Source organism: Podarcis vaucheri, assembly GCF_965113315.1.
Source record: "Podarcis vaucheri genome assembly, chromosome: 9".
Taxonomy (NCBI): domain Eukaryota; kingdom Metazoa; phylum Chordata; class Lepidosauria; order Squamata; family Lacertidae; genus Podarcis; species Podarcis vaucheri.
In genome coordinates, this window is record NC_138767.1 from 32,274,964 (window position 1) to 32,300,018 (window position 25,055).

The following is a 25,055-nucleotide window of genomic DNA, read 5'->3' on the forward strand; positions in this document are numbered from 1 at the left end:
TACAGCACAACTGAGTTTTATTTCGAAAGATGTTTTAGCCAACGAACATTTTAATCTTATTGGATCTTCAAAGCCATTGTACATTTAAGCCAAAATTGAAAGAGGGCGGGGAGCAGCCGTCTTCCGAGTGCGCTCATGTGCTGGTGGAAACTTCAAAAGGCTGGTGCTTCCCCCTACAGCATGCAGCCACCGGGAGCGGGGCAGGGATGTAAATCTTTCGGCAGTAAGCTATAATCTACAACGCTTAATTATTTTGTCCAGGTAGTTGTTTTTAAGTCTACAGTGTCAAGGCAGCCTGCCCAAAGTCTCTTAATAAAAATTAAAAAGCTCCCCAAAATAACCCTTCCCCGCTTCTCCTGAGGCGAAGAAATGCTGGTGTGGCCGAAGGTGAGCTTCCTTCGCGCCCCACAGATCCCTTGTCAACTGACTCCCTCTCCCTCAGAGACCAGCGTCTGTCGTGCTCCGCAAGAAGCGGAATTCCTTCGGCCCACCCAATTCGAAGGGGAAACGGTGGCGTTCCCCGGAACGCCGCCGCCGCTTCCCCTCCCTAGGTCCTCCGTTTAGGATGGCCGCGCTCTGCGGCCACCTCCGCCGCCTCTCGCTTCCTCGTTCCGGGCGGGGCGTGGGCGGGGCTAGCCGAGGCGGAGGTGAGGGGAGCGAAAAGGGCGGGGGGGGGGTAGGCGAGCCCGGAGAAGAGACGCACGCGGCCTCCCTCCGCGCTGTTGGCCGTTGTGATGTCACAACGCGCCGAAGAGGTTCGGAGAGGCTCCGCCCTCGTTTTGCAGAGCGCTTCACCCGTTCGCCGCCACCGCCTCCTCCTTCTTACCCCCCTCCCTTCACTCCTTTCCCTGACTCTGTCCCCGCCCCTCTTCCCACCCACCCCGCCTCCCCCGGCGCGAGGAAGCACACACGCGCGACAGCTGTGACGGAGCTCCTTGCCGGACCTCAAAGCAGGCCCCACGAAAACTGTGCCTCGGCTCCGGCGCCTCCTCCTGCCCCCCACCCCCGCCCCTCAACCCCGGGCGGCCCCTCGGCGGCGGCGGTGGCGCGTTCTCGCGCGCGGCCCTCTCGCGCGTATCTCTTCTCTACAACCCCCTCCCTCCCGGCACGGGGCGGTGGCGGTTGAACCACCCGCTGAGGTGAATGAGCGGCGACGCCCCCGGAGGCCGCTGTTGGGGCGGGGGGGCTGCTTCCCCGCCAGCCGCAGCCCCCGTGGGGCGGGCCAGGCCCCCCGCACGGAGCCGCTCGGCTTAGAGGCTCTCTTTCTTCTTCTTCTCCCCCCTCCCGCCCTACGGCAGCCCCGCGGGGAGCGGAAGGAGAGGGGCGCGCGGCAGGTCAGCGGGTGCGGACCCCTCTCGGTATGTCCGCGGCCGCCCCGCAGGCACCACTTCGCGGCGCGGAGAAGAGCGGCGGCGGCGGCGGGGCCCGGCTGCCCGAAGAGAACCATCAGGAGCAGCTCCTCTTTCCTTCCGGCCAAGTGACCGAAGCCCCCCGGGAAAGCGGCTCCGGTGAGGGGCTGCAGCAGCAGCAGCAACAAGAGGGCGGCGGCGACGACGACGAGGAAGAGGATAGTAGCAACGGCGACAAGTGCCAACCGGGGCAGCAGCAGCAGCCTCAGGCCGTCGAGGCCCCCCCGCCCAAGGATAACCCCTGGACCCGCTGGAAGCCTCCCCCCGTCTCCGGTGGCAGCTTATCCCCCTCCAGCGCCTCAGCCGGCAGCGAGCTCGCCCCGCAGGACTCGGGTAAGGAAAGGGCTGGGCGGACAAGGAGCTTGTGTTTTGACCTACTGCGGGGACGGCGAGAGCCCCGCGTGCTGCTGCTGCTGCTGCTGCCTCCTTCTCAAGTTTCTTTAAAGCGTCCCCTCTCTCTTCCTCTCTCTCTTTCTCCACCCTCCCCCGCCCGCTTTCGGCGGCGACCCCGAATGACACAGGCTTCGGAGAAAGGCGTGTGCTTGCTTGCCTCCAGCCAGCCAGCCAGCCGGTGCCAGGGAGCTCTTTTCAGCCTTGCCTGCCCTCTCTCATGTTGCATATATGGTCAGATTAGGAAAATGAGCGTGAAGAGGTGTGGCTTCTTTTGCCTTGGAGTTCTTTTATGAGGTGGACGGTGAGAGCGAAGCGGTTGGGAAAGCCAGAGCTCAGTTGGCGGCAGCAGGGATACCTAGCAGCGAAAGTGGCTACTTCTGGGGGAGGGGGGGGGACGGACGGACTGAGAAGAGATTTAACTTGATAGACGTCGTGGTGGTGGTGGGGAACTGTTGTAGTCCCACTTTGCCCATGCAGAACTTTTCTGTGTTTTTGTCCTTCATTATGCCTGTTGCTTGGTCTGCTTCCTGTCAGAATCCTGTGCGGATGCCACTTGCGTGCAGGGAATAGTTTGTTCCTGCTTGCATGTAAATCATTGTTGTGTATGTACCTCTGTTGTGTACATATACAGTGGTACCTCGTGTTACATATGCTTCAGGTTACATACACTTCAGGTTACAGACTCCACTAACCCAGAAATAGTACTTCAGGTTAAGAACTTTGCTTCAGGATGAGAACAGAAATCGTGCTCCGGCGGCACAACGGCAGCAGGAGGCCCCATTAGCTAAAGTGGTGCTTCAGGTTAAGAACCGTTTCAGGTTAAGAACGGACCTCCGAAACGAATTAAGTACCGGTACTTAACCCAAGGTACCACTGTATACTGCAGTTCTACATATTTGTGAACTTATACGTATGGGTGGTGCTATTAAATAAGTTTACAGTACTACCAAACCAAAACTTAACAAGTTAACATATGAAATAGCCTTTACTCTTTCTTTGGTCACTGTGCATATTTGTCAACACTTGGCATTGCCTACAATAAAACTGAAAAGCATGAGTTCTGTATAGAGTTTACTTCATTTTTTCTTGAGGGTGCTATTCATAGTTTAGGGTTCCTGTGATAGTATGCTGGTGGAAGCAAATTCAAGGGTTTTAAACATATATTTGCGCTAACAGGTCATTAGAGGATGACCACTGTAGTAATTAGTCATGCTTTGCTTTGTAGTTCATGCTTGATGGTCTTGCAAGAAACTTTATCATGTGCTGTAGTGTATATAATCTGTGGATCACAAATCGCAGTATGCCACCGTGTAGCAGGAATTATCATGAAATGGTATTCAAATTCAGCAGCAGTAGTTGTAACACTCTTTGAGATAATAGAAGGTATTATATTAGTGCTCTGGGACTTAGCTAGATTAAAGTGATATAACAGTACAATTTAAAACTTGGATAAAAGAATTAATTTAGTTGAATTCTTAAGTACTTGCTCCCTAATAAATGTGTTGAATATCCTAGCTTAAATACCTTACAAATAAAAATAGAGTTCAGCCTTAAATAACTAGCTTTTGTATTTTACATTTAAAAAATAGGGAAAGTAAAAGGTTAATTAGCATTAATTAGGATTTTGTTAAATAGATAATTTGTTTTGCATATCTTCAACTTTTATGTAATAAGTTCATTAAGTGATGCTATGCAAACTGATCCTACACAGTAAGACTGCAATTTACACACATTTAACTTGTGCGCATTCAGCTTTACGTGCTTGCCTAGACAGATGGATAGTTGCTCAGGCACTACCTTGTAGTGCGAGAATAGAATATTAAAGCAACTGTGTTCAAAAAAGATGCTGTCAGATATGATATGCCTGACTAGTTCTTGCTCTAAATGTGGTGGTGGTTAGTAATATATTATGCAACTCGACCCTTTCTCCAAAATGCTTAGAGTGGTGTTTATGACACTCCCCATTGGTCTCCAGATTGGGGGTTGCCTGAGGCAACCATGGTGCACATGGTTGTCGCATTGGATACTCCAATAGTACAGTACTATTCTTCTGCGATACAATGAGCATAATCTCTACCACACAGTTGTTGTTTTGATCATATTATTTCTCTTTTGGATAAGTTACTAGCTCACATTCAAAATGTGTTACATATTAAAAAGGAATATATTGCAAAGTAGTACTGTGTACAGTATATCTCTTCCATCTTAAATTCCTACAGTGTACAGCAGGGGATCACAATCTTTTTGGGTGTACATTTGCACTCCTCCCTAGGTTGTTAAACATATACTGTATAGAGAAAGCATCCCCTCCATCTATACTTGATGCTTTTTGATAGGACTAGCAGTTATAATTTTTTCCTCATAACCACCAGAAAGATGCAAGCAATTAATTGAAATTAGATTAATGTTAATTATTTAGCTAGCCTGCTAAGCACTAGATAGATTTTTGTTTTAATTGGATTTTGTATTTACATTCTTAATGTTTGATGGACTTCTTGAAACTAGACTGTTTTGTTCCTTTATTTTCACTTTGGCTCTAGAATCTTCACTCATATGTCTCTTCAGAATATGATATGGAGAAGACTTGAAGCATTAATCATGTATTAGTCAGTAATATTTGCCCTGTATGCTAATACAAAGTTTATAAGAGTATTTATTTTTCCAGAATTTTGTATTCCACATGTGACAGCTATGGGGGCATAGACTGAAATATTTAAGTAGCTGTTACATATATCTATAAGCATAATGGTAAAGTAAGAATTCGTCTGACATAGATTGGATATTTGTTCTGAAATCTACAAATATGAACTGTGCAAGTTTCAGCTCATAAAGCACTAACTGGAGTATAAAAATACATTTTTAATCTATTCTTTTTCTAAGAAAATCTCTTTTTAAGCTATCATAAATTGAAATCACAATGCATCTTAATTTTTGTAATATAGTCTACATGTGAGTTTCAGTCATCAAGTTTTATATAGGCTCCTATCCAGAAGTCCCATTGATAGGATATCAATGGGATGTACGGTTTCTGGTAAGTATGGATAGGATTGCAGCCATAAGATTCTAATTTATGTGAGTAATTTGATGTGAGTAATCTTAGCATTTTACAAGGCTAATAAAGGTAAAGGTACCCCTGCCCGTACGGGCCAGTCTTGACAGACTCTGGGGTTGTGCGCCCATCTCACTCAAGAGGCCGGGGGCCAGCGCTGTCCGGAGACACTTCCGGGTCACGTGGCCAGCGTGACAACGCTGCTCTGGCGAGCCAGAGCCGCACACGGAACGCCGTTTACCTTCCCGCTGGTAAGCGGTACCTATTTATCTACTTGCCCCCGGGGGTGCTTTCGAACTGCTAGGTGGGCAGGCGCTGGGACCGAGCAGCGGGAGCGCACCCCGCCGCGGGGATTCGAACCGCCGACCTTTCGATCGGCAAGCCCTAGGCGCTGAGGCTTTAGCCCACAGCGCCACCCGCGTCCCCTACAAGGCTAATAGCAGCATTCAAATTAGAATTAACACTTAAGCTAATTTAACAAGCTGAAAAAATTATTTTTTCAAGTTTGATAGTTATCCAGTTAATTTAAAAAATCATTTGTACTTTGTGGAATTTCTTTGTTTCAACTTGTACTTAAACAATTTGGGAGCAGAAATTAATCATACTATTTAAAATATGTGATAAACTTGGTTTTGTACTCTTTCTAGATTACTTGAATCACATCTTTCTTTTATTCATTTTAGAATTGCAGAGTTCTGCTAAAGTCATAAAGGCAGGAAAATCGAAAGTAAAGAAATCGAGTAAGGTATGTTTTAGGAGTCCAAATCAATTTTATAGTCTATTAATTTAGGTTTAAATTATTATATTAATTAGTAATTAATACTTTCATAATTAATTATTAAATTCATTTATTGTAATATACTGATAAGCCTGTATTTGCATATTTATTTAAATTATCATAAGGACTTCTTTGACACCACATACTTCATATGAATAGGTTTTTTAATATGGAAAAGACTATAAAACCTGAACCATAGGCTTCACCCTTATTACTGAACTGTTGAAGCAAAGCTTTTAAGTTACCATCTTATTCAAGTTCAGGAAGAAAGATAGTGCTGGTGGACTTACATGAAATTCTTTTCTCATATACAAATGTTGCTTTTAAAATCTATTTGTACAGTGGTGCCTCGCAAGACGAAATTAATTCGTTCTGCGAGTTTTTTCGTTTTGCGAATTTTTCGTCTTGCGAAGCACGGTTTCCCATAGGAAACGGTTTTAAGAAAAAGGAAACAAACTTGCAAGACGTTTTCTTCTTGCGAAGCAAGCCCATAGGGAAATTCGTCTTGCGAAGCAACTCAAAAAACGAAAAACTCTTTCGTCTTGCGAGTTTTTCGTCTTGCGAGGCATTCGTCTTGCGAGGTACCACTGTATATGCTTTTTAGAAAGTGGGAGTACCCAGAAATTAAGCTGTTGAAAGTTGTTTTAAAGCAAAACAAAGAAGTTCATTAAAGTTTTATTGATACCTTTTGCAGGATAGCCTTTATCTTACAATATGGTCTGTCCTTCGAACTGAACAAGGGATAAGTTACTGTAGGAGCATCTTGAGAAGTAAAACAGCTAGTCTGAGTGTTGTATGTAATTTTCCAAAGTGATGGAAAAGTTTACCTTACTAAGAGTTATATTGGAAATAGAGGATAAACAGAAAAGCTATGTTTACTTGCTGATTTTAGCTTCAAGTAATTCACAACCATTGACTGTTAATTATTATGCAAATTACTTCATAACATTAATATCAAATTTGAAAAGACTGCTTTCATAAAAATGACTGAGCACATTTTTTTAAAAAAAGGTGTATGGATTCAGAATTGCTGACTACGTTGCTGAGTTTGGTTTTTCACTGTGCTATTTTGCGAGTCAGGATACGTAAGAATCAAGATTTTTTGTTTTGTGATCTCATTTCTGTAAAACTGTAGCATAAATCCAGTGTCAGATGGGGATTCTTGCTTGCTATTGAACAAATGTTTCTGGACAGTAGGATGTGTTCATTACCATTGCAGGCAAATGACTTCAGTGATGCATCAAACTGGCCAACACCAAGTGAAATTGCCAACTCTGAAGTAAGTACACTTCTAATGTTTCTTTGTAACAACAACAATGAAGTTTGCCACTTCCATGTGGCAGGTATCTCTTGTCTCATAGAAATAACAAATGATATTGCACTCTTCTCTTGTCACAATTCTGTCTACCAGCCAATTTTCTCCTGTCTCTGCACTATCATCATAATGCTCTTTTCATAACAGTATTGTAACTTTCCCAGCTTCAGAATGCTAGACAAGCTTAGGTTCAATGTGGTAGCAGAGGAGCTAGCAGCTATAAGGTACAAGAGATGGAGGTGAGCAAGCTGGTTAACTGTTAGTCTAACTGCTTGTAAGACTAGTTTACAATGAAGGCACATTTATTTCCTTAACAAGTTTAAATTGCAATGACAACATTTATGTATTTCTAGATGGCTTTTCTTTTCTATACCACATAAAAATAATTTCATATTGTGACCTTTGCAAAACACAGTATCAATGAGGTATGATAGAACTAATTGATGCACGTTATGTTCAGTTGTACAAGGCTGATCTGTTAATAAATGACAATTGTTTTGCATACAGATGACCTAGGTATCTGTTTGGGAGATCAGCAAGGGCAGCTAGACAATTTGCAGAAAAATATTTTTGGGCAGCCAGCCCCATTCCCTCTCCTAAAGCATTCTGTAAATAGCTCATGGTTCTCTACCCCATGCCACAGGGACTCTTGTAGCTGATTTAGAAATCTGATTGAATGTGGAATGATATGGTACTTAACCTGAAAAGGATCAGTCCCAATCTTCTGTCTGTGGCAGCAAAACCCATTGCAACCTATGTTCTTCAAAGCTATAACTAGAGTCCCAATCATGGTTTATTTGTGAAAAACAAACCATAAGCACTGGTTTGAATGTTACACTAATGCAAGGCTTGTGGTTTGTTGCTTCATCTGAACAAACGAAGGAATGAAATGGGAGCACTTAGGTTTAAACAGCCATATGGTTTAAACAAACCACACAACTTGGATTAGTGTTATGTGAAACCCTGTTTGAAGGAGAAAGAACATGGACCACCATCACTGCTGCAAGAAAGCTGCTCCACTCAGAGAGTTCTGTCTGAGTGGCTCGTAGTAACAAATGATCTGTCTCTTTGTAACTCACCTACATGAAAGTGTTTTGCAGAGAAAGCTACAATTGCTCAGCTGGGGTAGATACCAAAAGTGGTTTTGAGGAAGCATCAATTGCTTGTTTCTGCAAGTTGCCTCCAAAGAAAGAAAGAGAAGGAAACAGAGAAAAGGAAGGATTGCAGAGGAGCCTGCTAGTAGAAGCATGTGGGGAAGAGAAAGGGAGCCATAGTGATTATAATGGATTTAACTGTTGTTACATTAGCTGGAAATCTAACTCTACTAATAATGGAATACAGACGTACCTTGGTTCTCGAATGCCTTGGTACTCGTACATTTTGACTCCCAAACGCCGAAACCCTGGAAGTAAGTGTTCCGGTTTTCAAACTTTTTTGGAAGCCGAACATCTGACTCTGCCTGAGTGCAGGAAGCTCCTGCAGCCAATCGGAAGCCGTACCTTGGTTTTTGAACGGTTTTGGGAGTTGAACGGACTTCCGGAACGGATTACGTTCAAGAACCAAGGTATGACTATTCAGTTATGAAAAGGCAGTTTTTATTACTTTTTTGTAGCAATAAACAAATTTAACAATGAACTGAGGTAGACTTAATCAAGTTAATAATGTATGACAATATTGACAACACTTAGCAAAAAAACCCACCTTCTTGGGTCTGTCCATATGTTCTTGTGGTGACTGATGCGATTGGGGAAGGCAATAGAGGAATTGAGGTAACAAGCCCCCCCCACATGTTAATTGTGTCATGTGCCTTGCTTTTGCAGGTTCCTTGGAAACATGTACAGAGCCTTCATACATATAGCTGGCTCTGAACATGTGTGAATAGGGTCTGTACAGATAGTATAGCCAACACATATAAGTTGAGGCTGGGAGTTTCTGCTGGCAGTTTCTGCTGTGATTCTGTTCCTTTGCATATGTCAGCTGAACAGTTGATAAAAGGACAGTAGGAAAGAGTGATTTGCTTTTTTATCATGTAGCTCAAATTTGGCAGCAGGGGTGGGATGGCTGCAAATATTTGAATGGGGTTAGGATTCAGCTCTAATTTCCCCCCCTGTTGTGTTACAGTGTAAAAATATAAGCAATCAGAATAAAAAAACTCCAATCAAAAAGGAGAAAGAAGAAAAGAATGAAAGGAAGAATAATAGCAGAATCAAAGAAAACCTGGAAATAAATCCAGATATTCCTAGCGAAAACGTTAGTGAAGATGAGGCTCAGATTAACAATCAAAAGAAAAAAGGTTGGTCTGGGCTAGCATATTAATAATGTTCTCTAGAACCTGAGGTATCATGACCAAATTTTAAAAATGGAGCTATAATGTGTGTTTGTGCTCTTGATTTCTGACATTCTTGTTAATTTTATTGACAGTTTTTTAAAGGTCACAACTCTAATTTACAACTGTTTCAATAGTGCTTGTTCTATTGTGCTTGCACAAATCTTGCTGTATTAATATTTTAGAATTTAGCAAATCTTCATTTTCCTAAAATTTTAAATTTGGGCATTAATTTATATATAAAGAAATTTTATTAGCTTCTTTGGTGTGAAGATCAGTAACCTCATACTCCAAATGCATGCAGATGAATCCTTAGATAAAATTTTAATCTAAGGCAGAACACAAAAATCATATTCAGAAACAAGAAGCTGCTTCAGCACTTTGAGTGCATCACATCAGTTTTGTCATGGGAGGGAATTCCTTAATCCTCTGACAGTGTCTTGTTCCCCACAAGTCACTTAATGAGGTGGCAACCAATCTAATATCCTGCTTATATTACAGGAAAAACTCACATAGGCTAGAAGTATGAAATCAGATATTCTTCATCTGGGATTAGCATAGGTTAGGTTTCAAAAGAGTTGGAAGGTAGAAAGGTGCAAAAGAGTGAGCAGTTATAATATTAATATTACTACTATGACATAAAACTGTTCACTGTCTCCAAAGCACATTAAACTGAATAGTATTTTCAGTGATATCCCCACAGAATTTATGAATGTGGTAAAAGGCACAGTGGGATTAAATTTCTGAAGAACTGCTTTAGAAGAGTGTCCTTTTAAGATCTTACTGAGGCCCACCAGTGATATCTTACTATTCCTGCAGTAGTCTGATTTTCTGGGGTTTGCATACATGCAAGGAGTCCCCACAGATATAACAGCTCCCTACCTTTCATCTTATGGAAGGTGCCAAAAATGAAAGGAGGCAGAGCTAGCATGCCTTCCTCCACAGCTCCCCCTCATCTAATTACTTGCAAGTGTTTGAAATTTGAGTTTGGACTGTGCATAGGATGAGAAGCTATCGCTTGTATGTTCAGAACGTATTTTCACGAAGTAACTTTCAGAAAGTTACTCTGTGACATTTGCTGTTATTCTTAGAATGAATTCATATGTGCATATTTATTCAAAATGTGGGAACTAATACTTAATAAATGTAATATATTTTATAGGGTTAATGGGTATTCTTAACAGCATTCTAGTTCTATATTTTACACTTGAAGGTAACAAGCACAAATGGGTGCCACTTCATTTAGATGATATGAAGCCAGAAGGCCAAGATAGACCAGGATCTCGGAACAGTTCAAGATCTCAGCCAGAAACAGGCAAACTTGTGCCACACAACAACAGACGCAATGAGACAAGAACTAGTATGTCATCTAAATTTTATTTATTTGTGTTTGTATTTAATTGACAACTATTTCTTGTTAAAACCTCACTTCTGTAACTTTAGGAATCTACATTTCTTCTCCTATTTCTAAAAGGCTGGCGACGGGATAGAGAGAAACGAGATGATCATGATGAAGTCTCTAGTGTGAGAAGTGAAGGTGGCAGTATTCGAGGGTTTTACAGAGGAAGAGGAAGGGGCAGAGGAAGAGGAAGAGGACGTGGAAGAGGAAACCCTCGAAGTATGAAAATAGAAATTATTATGAAAAAATTATATTGACAGTTCGAATAGTGTCTGTTCCGATAGGAATTAGTTAATTGCCATTTATGTCCTTCCATTGTGAAAATTGTCCTTCTATTCCCTGTTATCCTGTCATTAAGCAATTATTGCTTCCTGAGAGAGAGAGTCCTCTTATTCCATGTTTATAATGTTAGTGAGAAACTTTGCCATGTGTTTTCTGAAAGTAAAAGTATATTTCTACCCCATGACTCCTGTATATATATTGTAAACTGCTTTGAAGTTTTTTCTACAATCAGGTGATATGTAAATTTTATGAAATAAAAATAAAATGTTGACTCTCTCAAATAATTCTAAACATTGACTAGGTCAAGGTTTATATTTTCACATATTTAGACTCATAATTTGTAATAATTAAATTTTCCTCCTTCCTGAAGTGAACCATGACTATTCATATGGCTATCGGGAACAATATAATGAGAGAACTGACCAGCCATTTCAGCCAGATCTTAACACTAGTATGATGTATTACTATGATGATGGAACAGGAATGCAGGTGTATTCTGTTGATGAAACACTACTAAAAGAATACATTAAACGCCAAATGTAAGTAGACTGCTCTGTGTTTATGGTGCAGGTGGTTGGGGAAGCAAGATGTTAAACTTTGTGCCTGTACATTCATTTAATAAGCCAGTGGTTTCAAATAAACCTGTGGCATAGGTTGGAAATGCTACAAACATTTCACTGTGAACTTTTAATAAGAACAGGTCTTGTGTCTTTTGGTGTTATAAACCACATGCAATCCATGTATATACATCCTTACTCCATTCTGTCTGTGGCATTTTGTTGACATTGTAACTTAGGTATGCTTGTGTTATGGTATAGTAAGACTGTACATATGAAAACTTTGTAATTATGTTGGCTTGGAAGTAATTTTGCCATTCTTAATTTTTCTTTCCAAAGTACTTATTGGTGCTTTGCCATTGTTGTTTGAATTGAAGAAAACATATTGTATATAGCTATAAATGGAAATATTCCCTTGTATTTCAATGGGTTGTGAAAAGCCATTTGGAAGGCTGGTTATCCAAATCCCTGGAGAAAATTATTCCGGTTGTTATTATTAATTAAATTTCTGTACTGCCCTTCATTCAAGGATCACAGGGTGGTTCAGAATTTTCAGATTGTAGTGAAGGGTTTATGAATTAGCATATTGCACACCCTGTTTTGCCATAGTTTAATGGTGGTTTTTGTTGCTCTTGCATTTTATGTGGCTTGTTGCTTGCTTGTTTTGTTACAGTTAATGCAAATGAAAAAAAGAAAAATAAATTTGGTTTATTGGCAGACTCTGGCTTGAGGCTGCCAGTTTCAATTTTTTCCAGTTATTGTTGCTGGGCCTTGTGAAACCTGACAGTTCCATGTCACATTAATCAGCTGGCTTCCACTGCCATCAGACACTTCTTCTTTGTGGTCAGATTTCTGAGCTTGCAGTATAGAATCCAGATCCTCTAAGGTAGAACATGATGATGTCCCCCTCTGATGCTCAGCACATTGTTAAACCAAATATTGGTCATATCTTCAAGTTCTGCTATTAATAGTAGGATTTAGTCAGATATCCCAGTAGTGGTTAAATTATTCACAAAGTCTCCTTAATTAGTTTGGAAATTTCCAAGCTTTATCATGGAATGTGCTACTGTTCTTAGAATGTTAGAGGCTTTTTTCACCTTCCAAATAGTTTGGAAGGTCTTACAATTTTCTAATTGGGTGTCTGTCCAGCCTTTTGTTGCAATAGGTCTTTATTTTCTTAATAAGTACTAGAATTTCTGGACTGTGTTTACAGATTCTGCAGCCATATAGAAATAAAGTGTTAAGACAAGTTAGAATATGCATAATTTAATTTCTAGTATTGCTAATTATAGTTTTAATTAAATAGCTAGCCTTGAAACCCTCCTCCCCCAAGCGTTCTATTTGTTCTTAATCAGGATAACCTTATAAGAGAGAAAATTAATATAAGGTGCATACATTGTTGTTGTTTTTTAAACACAACCATAATTTGCATTTGTTGCCATAAACTGCACTTCCTTATGTTCTAAGAGAAACCTTATCGGAATAATTTTGAAAATTAATATAATTGGCTCCATTCTGAAAATAGAATTCAGATAAATGAGTTTCTACCTTATCAGAGTTCTGAATGTTGTGTAGAATTCAGAGCTAAAATGATTATGTATTTTTGTCATCAATATTGATTTGTTGCCTTCCATGTTTTGGAGGAAAAGGCCTTTCTTAAACTAGAACCTTGAGGGTATGTCTTCTTCCTTTTTCGTAGTTTGGTAAAGTTATACTACCTATGTAATGTTGTGGCATATTTCTGGCTTCAGTGGGATTGAGGGATATTATTTCAGATAATCAGTAGTTGGTTTCAATAAGCTATAAGTCTGTTTTGGGCTAATTTTCTTGGGGGCTCCATATGTATATTTTGACACTTTTCGAACCATATGCACTCTTTGCTCTTGAGAGCATCTCCAGAGCCTTTATTATTAACTCACTTATGGAAATGTATTTTCCCCTTCTTTCTGTGTTCCATATTTTGGACACTTTCCAATATTTCCCAGAGATAAGAATCTTGGGTGTCTTACAAGCTCATTCAAACACTTTTGAGAGCATTTTCTAGGTGACCACAGTGAATATAAACCAAGTATTTTTACTTCCCAGATGGACTTTAAATTGTCACTTTGTAGAAAAATGTATGCTGCTTTAAGGCAGAGAATATGCTAGTATCTTTAGGCAGTTTCTTTTTACTTGTGTATCTTTCCAGCTTACTGAAGTACATGCATATCTTCCTGATCTTTTCAAAGCTCATGCCTTTCTTTTATCTAAGAATTGCATTTTGTAACTTAAACTTTTTTCCTTTTCCATGATAATGCCATTATAACTATTACTATTACTCTATGAACATAATATAAATTTAAAATACAGTAATAACATTATTATTAATTTATTTATTTATACACCGCCCATATGGCTGAGTTTCCCCAGCTAATGCTACTTTGAGGTAGTTGAAGGAAGGGCCACTAATAAACTTAACTCCATTGCATGACTATAATAGTGGCTACTACTGTACGCTCATAAGAGCCTTCTGGATCAAGCCAATGGTCCCATCTAATCCAGCATCCTGTTTTCACAGTGCCCCATCAGGTGCTTGTGAGAAATACACAAGCAGGACCCAAGCAACAGAGCACTCTCCCTTCCTGCTGTTTCCAGCCACTAGTGTTCTGAAGCAAACTGCCTCCATGGTCTCCAACCGTGGAAGCAGAGTGTAGCTATTGAAAGCTATTGATAGTCTTATTCTTGAATACTGAAGTTACACATTATTGATGCAAGGTAGAGAGAAAATAAAATGACTATTTTTTTTAACTTGGGCATTTACTTCTGCACGGTATTGAAAACAGGGATAAGATCAGCATGTGTACCCAACTGTGCAGTTTGTTTTGTTGCAAATAATTATACATTCTAGTCATATGATAATGCTTTCTTAGTAGGTGTGTGTACTCTAATTGTATATTACACATGTTCTGTATTTCTATACAATGGCTGTTCTTAGTTGGGGTGAAAAAGCATTCTACTGCCTGATTGAAGACAGGAAACAGTTAATAGTTTTGCTTCTGCTGAGTAGACTCCTGTTCATATCCTGGTTTTCCTGAGAAGGAAAATCTCTTCTATGCCCTTTCTTCACTTTAACTGGCTCTTCTTTCTAACCTGTTAATTTTTCAGCGCCTTTTCTTTTTCTTATCTTTGTCTTATGGAAGAAACCTGCCTCCATCTGTCTGCCTTTCTTGTTTTCTCCACTCTTGTGGCGCTTCCTGAGAACTCCTGCAAAGACAAAAAACGAACATGCTTCACAAGGAGAAAGAAAAACAACCCAAGTCTGTCAAACCTGTGATTAAGATGCTGCCAAATCTGGGTTTGATGTAGACTTCTTTGATCTAGAGACCTACCAGATTTTGAAATTATAAGGCTTCCTTTGCTTCTAGTTTCATAACAGAACATTCTAGGGTGAACTCAGAAGCAAAAAGTGACCAGAAAACATGAATGACGCTGGTTTGTCAGACCTGATCGCAAAAACAAAGGTGTGGAGCAGGTGGGAATTTGTCCTACATGGAAGCCCAATAGCCATCTAATTATTGAAGACTGTCAAACTGAAATGGAGGGCATTTCTGAAGCCCAAAATAGACCAAAATTGCCCAGGCAGGGAGAAGTTCTTCCTTTGATGGATGAAGCAAATAATAACTTTCCAAAGCTGCGCATTTTATCTGATTTTCCCACAGTCAAAACAGGCTTCTGAAACGAAGCATTCCTCAGAAGAATTGCTCTAATACATTCCTTCTCCTCATCTCACAGGCAGTTCTCAACTCTGCAGATACTTTTCAAAGGATGGCACAAGCCAGCTTGATGACTTATCAGAAGAGTCCCTCTTGGTAGCTCATGCTAAAGTAGATGGAGAAGTGTGTATGTTTTTCAACTTCCAAACTAGCTACCAGAGAGGGTTCCCTCTCTGTAACCCATACAAGACAATTTAGAATACACGTGTGTCTGCAAAAGCTGTCCTTGATCAGAGATTCCGGCAACAAGTTTTCTATCTGTAACACAAGCCCATTGTCTTTCTCCCAAGATATAGTTTCACTTTGGCAAATTGAGATTTGCGCATGCACAGAAGCACTGACCCGCGTGTGTGTAGACGCGGTGCTGTGGGTTGCCTCCCGCACAGATCACTGTACTTCTTTCTAGTTGGGGGTTGAAAAGCAACCAAGCTTCAGTGGGCCCAATGCATACCAGGCTTCATTCTCTCCTGTCCTGGAGCATCTCTCAGTCATCAGTCAAAGCACTCAGTTTTTGCTATCTTCTTGCTGAGATTCTCTCTTCGCTCCTTTCCCCCTGTTTCTCCCCACAGAAGCAACCCTCTTTGCTTAACTCTTTAGGCCTTTAGCAGACAGCAGTGAAACTAACAAGTTTACTCAGCAAAGCTGGGGAAGGAGCTAACAGTCTGTCTTCACTCAGGCTAGCATAAACTATTCCTATGACTGCTTTTATTGGTCATGGTAAGTGAAGCAATGGTACTTTATTTTGATAAGTTATTTTATTATTATTTAATATTCACAGTGGTATAGGACAATATCTTCAAAAAGTTAGTAAAGTGAGAAAACAAATATTTACTAGAAAGAGATAAGTAAGCCAGCTTTGATAAAGGGTGATGGGAGTTTAGAAGAACATAGTGGGCTAACCAAACATTCTTCTTTATTTAGTGAGTATTATTTCAGTGTAGAAAACTTGGAAAGAGACTTCTTCTTGAGGAGAAAGATGGACCAACAAGGATTCTTGCCTATTTCTTTGATTGCCAGTTTCCATCGTGTGCAGGCTCTTACTACAAATGTTAGTCTAATATTAGAGGTAAGCCAATTTCAGTTTTTAGTCCCTACTGTAATGTAAATTGTTATTTTTTTGGGGGGGAAATCTTTTTTGGAAACCTGAATTAGAGACTTCAACAAAGCTTGGTTCAATTTTTTTGTCTAACCTAAAGCTACTTAATGCTTCAAAATCCAGTTTTTATAAAATAGTACATTTGAAATCAAAAAACACCAAAGCAATACATGTCTAATAAGCAAGCTGATCAATATAAAATGAATTTCAGCATATTTTGGTTATTTCACTTGCCATTGAGGGCTGTTAAATGTAGAACTTGAAGAAAACAAACATGGGAATTCTAAATTACTTTTCCGTGGAAGGGTGAAAAATACATGCTCCTTTAAAAAACCACAAACAACCAGTAATACATCTTAGTAAAGCAGAATACGTTATTGGCTCCTTACCAGCAAGAAGAGGTACATTGGTCCTTCTTGGTATCAATCCTACATTGTCAGGAATAATTGAAACAATTATAAATTTCATTTTGAAAGAAATAGGTCAGAACATACCCATTGGAACTATAAAAAATAAGTCAAGATGTGGTAGCACTTTTGGGGTGGACTTTCTGTTTCTAAATGGAAGTGTATGATCTCTCAGACTCTTGCAAGATTTAGGAAACAAGCAATCTCTGCTCTTGGATATCCCTTTAATACAAAGAAAAAATAGATAATCAGAAAGGCATTGTTGGCTTCATGATGAAATGTGAATCCTACTGATAAGCTAAGTATGTTTTCTCTGTAGAAAAGGTATAATATATATGAAACAGCCATTTGAAACAAAAAAAGTGTTATACAACATTACAGTTTATTTGTATTTATGTATTTGTGTCATCTAGGCTTTAAAGGACAGTACAGAAGTAGAAATAGTGGATCAGAAGATGAGGAAAAGAGTAGAACCAGAGAAATGGCCAATTCCAGGACCCTCTCCACGCAGACCTCCACAAACAGACTTTTCTCAGCTTATTAACTGTCCAGAATTTATACCAGGCAAAGTTTTTGGTTCACATACTGGTAAGGTATTTTTATTTCTTTTTCCGCCTAACTCTGAAAAACATGTGAACTTCTGTAGGCTGAGGACATGCACAGAACTCCCTTTCTTGTGCAGTAGGCCACCCCCATTCTACTGTCCCACTACTGCTTGAAGTTTGATCTTAATCCAAGGAAGCACTAAGTTGAGGGTTCTTTAGGGGAAAACATATTTCCTATCTTGGACAATGAACAGCCTGACTTCTATAGCAGTTGCCTTCCTTTTGATGACACTTGAATATGCAGGTAGATTGGCTAAGGTGGCAATAATTGCACTAGAATAGATCCTTCATGAGATTTCCTTTCCAGCACCAGCTGCTGGGCTATCCCAGGGCCTGGACTGCTTTGTCTCCCCGGATAACTACCAATACACTTGTTTGTTGCTGCTTTTTGTTTCCACTCTTTCTACCTGTTTTTCAAGTTGCCTGCCACCTAGTAGACCTTCTCTTGCCATGTAGTTCAATTAATAGTTGTAGTTATCTCCCCAAACTGGGAATGATTTCCTCTCTGGTCAGTGATATAAGTTTTGTTGGCCTTGGTATCTGAGTCAGAGGAGGAATCAACGCTTTCATTTTTCTTATTACTGTCCTACCAGCTAAACAGGAGGGGAACATGACAGTAGATCAGGGAATGATTCAAAGCTCCAGTTCTACACTTGTCAGCTACACCTTACATTTTAAAATATTCTGTAGACTTATTTGTCTTAAAACACATATCAATAAGGACATGAATGGAAAAGTAGGTCAACTTCATGAAAGAAAAATAGTAAGTCAAACAACAGTAAACAATAGCCTGATCTGTTCTAAATACAGAAATAATTTTCAATCTTAGAATCTGCACCAAGTTCTCCAAGAATGGGAAGTCTAACTACTAAGAAAAGCACTGAAACAAGTAACCTTCAAACAATGTCTAAAGGATTATCTACAAGCTTGCCAGATCTGGACTCTGAACCTTGGATAGAAGTTAAAAAAAGACATCGTCCATCCCCAGCAAAGCCAAAGGTATTGTAAGATGTTCTAAGTTACGTGTCTTCCAGATACTGTAAAAAGTATTTCAGGATAGTTCTGTACCTGGAATGCTAGATAAATAAGGCACATTCAAATGAATTTAGAATTGGTGATAAAATGAGATTACAGTGGTACCTTGGCTTAAATTCCTTCCAGAAAATGTGGATTTAGACATGGGATGTAATGTACCATGACCCTAGACCAGGCATCCCCAATCCTCGGCCCTCCAGATGTTTTGGCCTACAATTTCCATCATCCCTGACCACTGGTCCTGTTAGCTAGGGATCATGGGAGTTGTAGGCCAAAACATCTGGAGGGCCACAGGTTGGGGATGCCTGACCTAGACACATGTCAAAGTACAGCCTTCAGGCCATCATAACTTTAGCAAATATACAGTATTCTTTTAGTGATTTTGGTCTCAAGCACAAATTGTCACTGTCTGTTAATTATTCATTTTATCCACCTTTACATACTGTTTTCCAAAGTGCCTCACAGTATTTTCTTTTTTAAAAAATAGACATAAGCTTTGTCCTTGAGCTTAAATGTGAATAGGCAAGATGCATATGGAAGGGGGAAAAGGTAGAGGAGGGAGATCAGCTTCACAATGCCACAATTACTCGCTGAGTTGTATATAGGGACTAGTATCCATCTGTGCCCGTGTTGATATTCTTTTGTTGATTCTTTTACTTGAATTGAAATGGGTTTACTTTCCAGTGGCCTATGGTTCACTCACTGCAGCAGGGGCTAGTGTCCTTTCCCTTATTTCCGCATTGCTAAGGTAATGGGAACAAGAGCAGCACTTTCAGACAGGGAAGGGTAGACAAGCTCTGCACAGTTGCTTCTGCTGGCACTAGACTGGTCTTCACCTTGCTATTGTGTTTTTCTTAGGAGGGAGGTACTTAAAGCTACATGGATCCATCATTGATACAGTGGTACCTCGGGTTACATATGCTTCAGGTTACACACGCTTCAGGTTACAGACTCCGCTAACCCAGAAATAGAACCTCAGGTTAAAAACTTTGCTTCAGGATGAGAACAGGAATCATGCTCTGGCAGCGCGGCGGCAGCAGGAGGCCCCATTAGCTAAAGTGGTACCTCAGGTTAAGAACAGTTTCAGGTTAAGAACAGACCTCCGGAACGAATTAAGTTCTTAACCCGAGGTACCACTGTACATGTGCTTACATTATACCCCACACCTGTGGAAAGCAGCCACAGGTGACATGCTACTGAATTTGTTTTGGGAAAAGAGAAGAAAAATATGTAAAGCATGCCAGCCACAATCAGCGTATTGAAATCAGGAGGCTTAAGCATGTTTGGCTCTCTGTTGAATTGTGGCCAGTGTTAGAAGTCTGTTACACTATAGAACTATTTTTTGAATTGAGTTGTAAGCCTAAGAAAAAAGGTGTGGTTTTAAGAAGTGTAAATGATAATTTGTTAATCCTTCTGTTCCATTCTGTATGACTTGGGATGCTGAAACTGCTATTCCTGCAGTTAATTCCTCTGTTCATTTTATTTCCAGTTAGATACTTTCCCAATATTATTTCAAGAAGTGATAAATTAGCTTTGATTCACTGAAAGTGTGAAACACTTTTGCCTTTTCCAGGAATCTGTGCCTGCAATTGAGGAGATGTCAGGACAGCAGCAGCCACTGCCTTTAGAGGAACAAGAACAGGAAGAACTTGATTTTTTGTTTGATGAAGAGATGGAACAAATAGAAGGCCGAAAAAATACATTCACTGAGTGGTCCGATAGTGATTCAGATTATGAAATTGATGATCAGGATTTAAATAAGATTTTGATTGTAACACAAACGCCACCATATATGAGAAAACATCCTGGAGGAGATCGCACTGGCAACCATGTCTCACGAGCAAAAATTACATCAGAACTTGCCAAAGTTATTAATGATGGCTTATACTACTATGAGCAAGATTTGTGGACAGAACAGAGTGAAAATGACTGCATTGCTTTGAAGGTAATTATGTTAATGAATGGTTAATAAATAGGTATTCAATGTTTATTGAATCAAATACATATGTCGTGAGCTCAGATTATCAGCAGTGGTAAATTAAGTAGAAATCCATATGCTAATAAAGTTTTGGTCTTTTTGCACTTGTGTTGGTAATACTGGAATTTAGACTTTAAATGAATGAACTCATTGTCAATTTTTGAGCTAGAGCAATTTTAAAAAACAAGTGACATGTTTGCAGAATAACAAGATACATTTAAATTGAGAAACTAATGGTTTAGAAGTCATTTGTCTGGTCTGTCTAGGTTTTCTGTTACTATATTTTTCAGGTTCAGTGTTTAAAGCAGGTCTTTTCCTGCTTTAGGCACAGAATCTTGAGATCAAGGCATTTTGTTCTTAGATTTTTAAGTGAAATTACTGTGGGCTTGCGATATTACTCAGTGTGTGGAACATAGCAGGTTTTGTTTATACAAAGATAATGCCCACCATCGTTGGTGTAGGCAGGATTTATGTTGGGGGGGGGGGACAAGCTTCATGTTACCATTATTTTTATTGATTTACTTGCTGGGGGGGGCAGCTGCTCCCCTTAGCTGCGCCCATGCCTACCGTTGGCATATAATGCTATACACAACTGGAGATGTGAGAGATTAGGGTACAATTTGCTTTTTTCCTGCATATTAAAAAGATGGGACAGTTGGCTGAGCAGCATTCTTAATCATTCTTGCTATCAAAATTTTTCTGTTTGGCAACTTGTTTGATAAGGGTGATCACCTATTTCAGACATGGGATATGAACCTGGAAGGACTGGTTTTCTTCCATTTTAGTGTTTTACTGTCTTCATGAGCATGACACAGTTTTATTGCACCCTGCTTGCCAGTTGGAATAATTACTAAAATATTAGTAAATAATATGTGATTATTTAACAAATAGTTCATGTTGATATGGCTTGTTTCAGCTATTATCCTATAATTTATGATACATTGTTACAGAAGCTTTTATCCCCACTTCAGCAAGAAGTTGAAAACTTTAAGAAGTTAAATCTTATCAGTAAAGAAGAATTTGACAATCTTACGCCTGAGCATGCAATTGATCCAAATCAGGAAGTTCCTCCGGGTCCTCCAAGATCTCAACAAGGTATATATTCATAATGTTGCAAAATTATAAGTTCTCAAGATGGTAGTTGATATGGTGCAACCTGATTGAGAACTCCATGAGTCCTTCACTATTCACATGGAGTTCCAGGTGCTTAGTGGTTCCTGTTCAGCTCGGTTACAAGGGGCTTACTTTATACATACTGAGAGTATATGCAATGAATTTTTCTTACAAATAAAAAGGGGGGGCTCTTAATTTAATATTGCTATACTAAGAAGTTAATAAAAGAAGATAACATTAAATTTAAAGAAACAGATAAACACAGAGCCCAGGTAAAAGTCCTCGAAGAGCAACAGAAAGCAAGGTGCCTAGTGTTCATCTGTTCATCTGCTGGTCTTTCTGTTTAGACTTAACTGAAGAGCTGGCTTGTAAATTGTTTGGCATCCAAGAAATACCTCCAACAACAATGGCTCGCTCACTGCCAACAGCTGTCCCCGAATCTCCTAGAGTCCACCCTACCAGAACACCCAAAACACCTCGTACACCAAGGCTACAAGATCCTAACAAAACACCAAGGTTCTATCCTGTGGTTAAAGAAGCAAGATCCATTGATGTTAAGGTAGCTAAATTCTAAACTTTCAGATCATGATACTTACTGTTGTTTCTTGTTGCCAGAGGAGCACAGGCTTTGTAACACTTTCAAAATTCCTGCTGCTCAAATATTGTAGTATAGGAAATAATAATTTTGGATTTGACCAAAACTGTTAAATCCATTGTGAAATATTCACACTGTTAACTTCTTGTTTAAAGCTAGGCAGTTGGGTAGTCAAGCTCAACTTTATGACCTCACAATGCATATGATATACAGTGTGAAACTTTATGAAACTTGACTTTAATTAGGCTGTGATTCTTCAGAAAAGTGGCACCAGTCACATCAGGAAATTATAATGTTATATTTTATTATAGACTCGAAGGAAAAGAAAAACACGGCATAGTACAAACCCTCCATTAGAATGTCATGTTGGTTGGGTAATGGATTCCAAGGATCACAGGCCAAGAACATCTTCTATAAGGTAGCAATATTTTTTAAGATTATAACTTAGTTTAATCTTCTGTGTTCATAGGATCATTGGAAAATTGCTTAATTACACAATATAACAAAGCAAGTAAGAGGAAGAGAATAATGAGAGGAATGAAATACTCTTAAAAGCTGCAAGGTTTACACACATGAGCAGCAACTGTAGAGGGAAAGAGCAAGTGCTCACACCTATTATGTTGGGGAAATTGTTATTTATAAATGGTGGTTATCCTTCAAAACAAACACACACAGCCCCTAACTACAAGATATGTTCAGGTGTTGCCTGTTGATGAACATAACCTGCAAGCATATATTGTCAGGAGTTTCATAGAAATGGATTCCATGTATATAAATGGAATGGAAGTCTCTTCCAGAACACAAATTCGTATTACACAAAACAACTTGTGCTTATGAATGGTAGTACACAGTTTACAGGCACTTGCCACATTGTTAGCTTACATTTGCATTGCATCTGGAATCAATATTTGTGAAAACATTTTTATCTAGTTAAGTGTAGGCATTGTCTCAATAGAATGGCTACATTTGGACAATCATTTGGGATAAAAACAAACTACCTGTATTCACATGCAGCTGCTTTACTTCTTTTTAAGTGCACGGGGAGGCAATCCAAGTAGCTGGGAAGCTAGGATATAAACCCCCTGGTTTAAACCAGCTTTCTGGATTGTTTTCCTGCTCATGAAGGTAGGAGTTAACATGAAGATGCAGGAGGCTGATTCATTTTTTAATTATCCAAATGCAACCATTGTCATAGTCACAGCAGGGAGCAGTCATGAAGTTCCAGGCATAGGACTAAGCAGTAGGTAATACCTGAATGCAGTTATGAAGCCTTCCTTGGATGTATAGTAGATAATACTGTGTCATTTAGACTTGTTTTCTGTAGTGGTAGCTAGAGGAGTGTTCTGTGGTAATTCCATATCCATTGTGCCAGAACTGAAGGGCCTTTGCAATCATACAGAGTTCTAACAAATTGTCAGAAAAAGCAGAGCTGAATAAAGAGTTAGGTATGGTAGGACATCACACTAGAAAGGGCTTGCTCAAAAGTATATGTAGATCCAAATCTATTGGGTGGGTTTGCTAAACATAAATAATTTTCATTGTACATGCATTATATTCCAGCCTGAACCTTGTGAAATCAGAGCAGATTCAAAAATTTTGGGGAAAGTATGTGGTATACACCTTAAGAATCTCCCACTTCAAAATGCAGGAAACAGATGGCATATTTTATGTTTCCGTCTGCCCAAAATCCCCTTTATGCAAAAAGGTAGCATGATCAGAGAAATACTTTTATTTAACCATGCTTCCTGCTATACATTTAAATGTAGTCTTGCCACCTTCATTTTGAAATTAGTATAGACCCTGGAGGTATTCGGAATGTTCGATTTGACTTTAACTTTGAGGATTGCCTATTGGTGACAGGGTTGGAAAGTTGGTTCTACATTATTCATTAAAAGAGAATGCACAATTACCTATATTCAAAAATGTTCTGAAGATTTTAAGTAGCTTGTCTTTTATTTTCTATAGTAGTTCAAATGCATCGCCATTGGAAGGTGCTCCACTATCTGGAAGTTACGGCTGCACTCCAAATTCGCTTCCTAAATTTCAGCATCCTTCTCATGAACTTCTAAAAGAAAATGGTTTTACACAGCAAGTGTACCACAAATATCGCCGTAGATGCCTAAATGGTAAAAAATACGATATTTTTTCCTGCAACTGTAACGGGAAATAGCTTTTTGTCTTTAGTTATAAGAACCATAACCATTTATGTTCTTGCTTTGTGTTTGTTCTTATAGCTTGTAGGATGTCAACAATGTTATATAACTACATATTTTTGGAGGAACTTGAATTGCAAATGGGTGCTCCTGCTGAAGTAAAAGGGGAGGCAGTTTTGATTATCCCTCTGCATCCTTTTGCCCTTATGGCAGTTTTTCAGGGCTGTCTGCACAGGAAAGGAAGCATGGCCAAAAATTGCCTCTAAGTTATCTTTATAGAAAAATCAGGCTTGTGTTTTGATGCCCTGACCTCACTGGAGCATGGCAGAGACAGAAATAAATGAATGCCATAAGCGACTTTAACGTTAACTTTTTTCCAAGCTGTAGTGTAAGGTGTTTTTTTTGTTGTTGTTGTTGCTACTCTTTTGTGGCATAGATTCATACAAAGCATCTGTTCTGAAGAAAGTAGAATTAGAATGCTAAATAGATCTAAAAAGATCTTTCATCTTTGCTACCTTATTATTATTTTTGTCTCCAGAAAGGAAACGGTTGGGAATCGGCCAGTCTCAAGAAATGAACACACTATTTCGTTTCTGGTCCTTTTTCCTCAGAGACCACTTTAACAAGAAAATGTATGAAGAATTCAAGCAACTTGCTCTAGATGATGCAAAAGAACACTACAGGTAGTGCTTTGTTTGACCTGTAAAGTCATATACGGTACAGGAACCGAGTACCAACTTGTGTAGCAATATTAATGGCATTGCTTTGGTGCTTCTGAAGCATTAGTATAGCAAAATAAAGTGGTTCCAGCTG

At 39.6% G+C, this 25,055-nt stretch overlaps 1 protein-coding gene and 1 long non-coding RNA gene across 6 annotated transcripts in view; one reads left to right on the plus strand and one right to left on the minus strand.

Annotated features, from left to right (window-relative positions):
• Positions 1–854: 854 nt before the first annotated feature.
• Positions 855–25,055, plus strand: part of LARP1B (La ribonucleoprotein 1B) — a 28,030-nt gene continuing 3,829 nt past the window's right edge. The window contains exons 1-16 of one of the 5 annotated variants that reach the window (XM_082237562.1): positions 855–1,742; positions 5,535–5,596; positions 6,849–6,908; positions 9,066–9,237; positions 10,463–10,630; positions 10,745–10,888; positions 11,322–11,490; positions 16,182–16,326; positions 17,177–17,351; positions 18,198–18,367; positions 19,977–20,348; positions 21,332–21,476; positions 21,842–22,053; positions 22,401–22,507; positions 24,055–24,215; positions 24,781–24,925. In XM_082237562.1, coding sequence (XP_082093688.1) covers positions 1,361–1,742; positions 5,535–5,596; positions 6,849–6,908; positions 9,066–9,237; positions 10,463–10,630; positions 10,745–10,888; positions 11,322–11,490; positions 16,182–16,326; positions 17,177–17,351; positions 18,198–18,367; positions 19,977–20,348; positions 21,332–21,476; positions 21,842–22,053; positions 22,401–22,507; positions 24,055–24,215; positions 24,781–24,925 — 2,789 coding nt within the window. In that variant the 5' untranslated portion in view covers positions 855–1,360. The remainder of the gene's footprint in view (positions 1,743–5,534; positions 5,597–6,848; positions 6,909–9,065; positions 9,238–10,462; positions 10,631–10,744; positions 10,889–11,321; positions 11,491–16,181; positions 16,327–17,176; positions 17,352–18,197; positions 18,368–19,976; positions 20,349–21,331; positions 21,477–21,841; positions 22,054–22,400; positions 22,508–24,054; positions 24,216–24,780; positions 24,926–25,055) is intronic. The other 4 variants (XM_082237566.1, XM_082237564.1, XM_082237563.1 and 1 more) reach the window with 4 other exon arrangements.
• LOC309540705 lies at positions 13,760–22,375 on the minus strand. Its single transcript, XR_014223403.1, has 3 exons — positions 22,091–22,375; positions 16,746–16,784; positions 13,760–14,751 (listed from the first exon to the last, which is right to left on the minus strand). It is a non-coding gene; the product is annotated as an uncharacterized lncRNA (long non-coding RNA).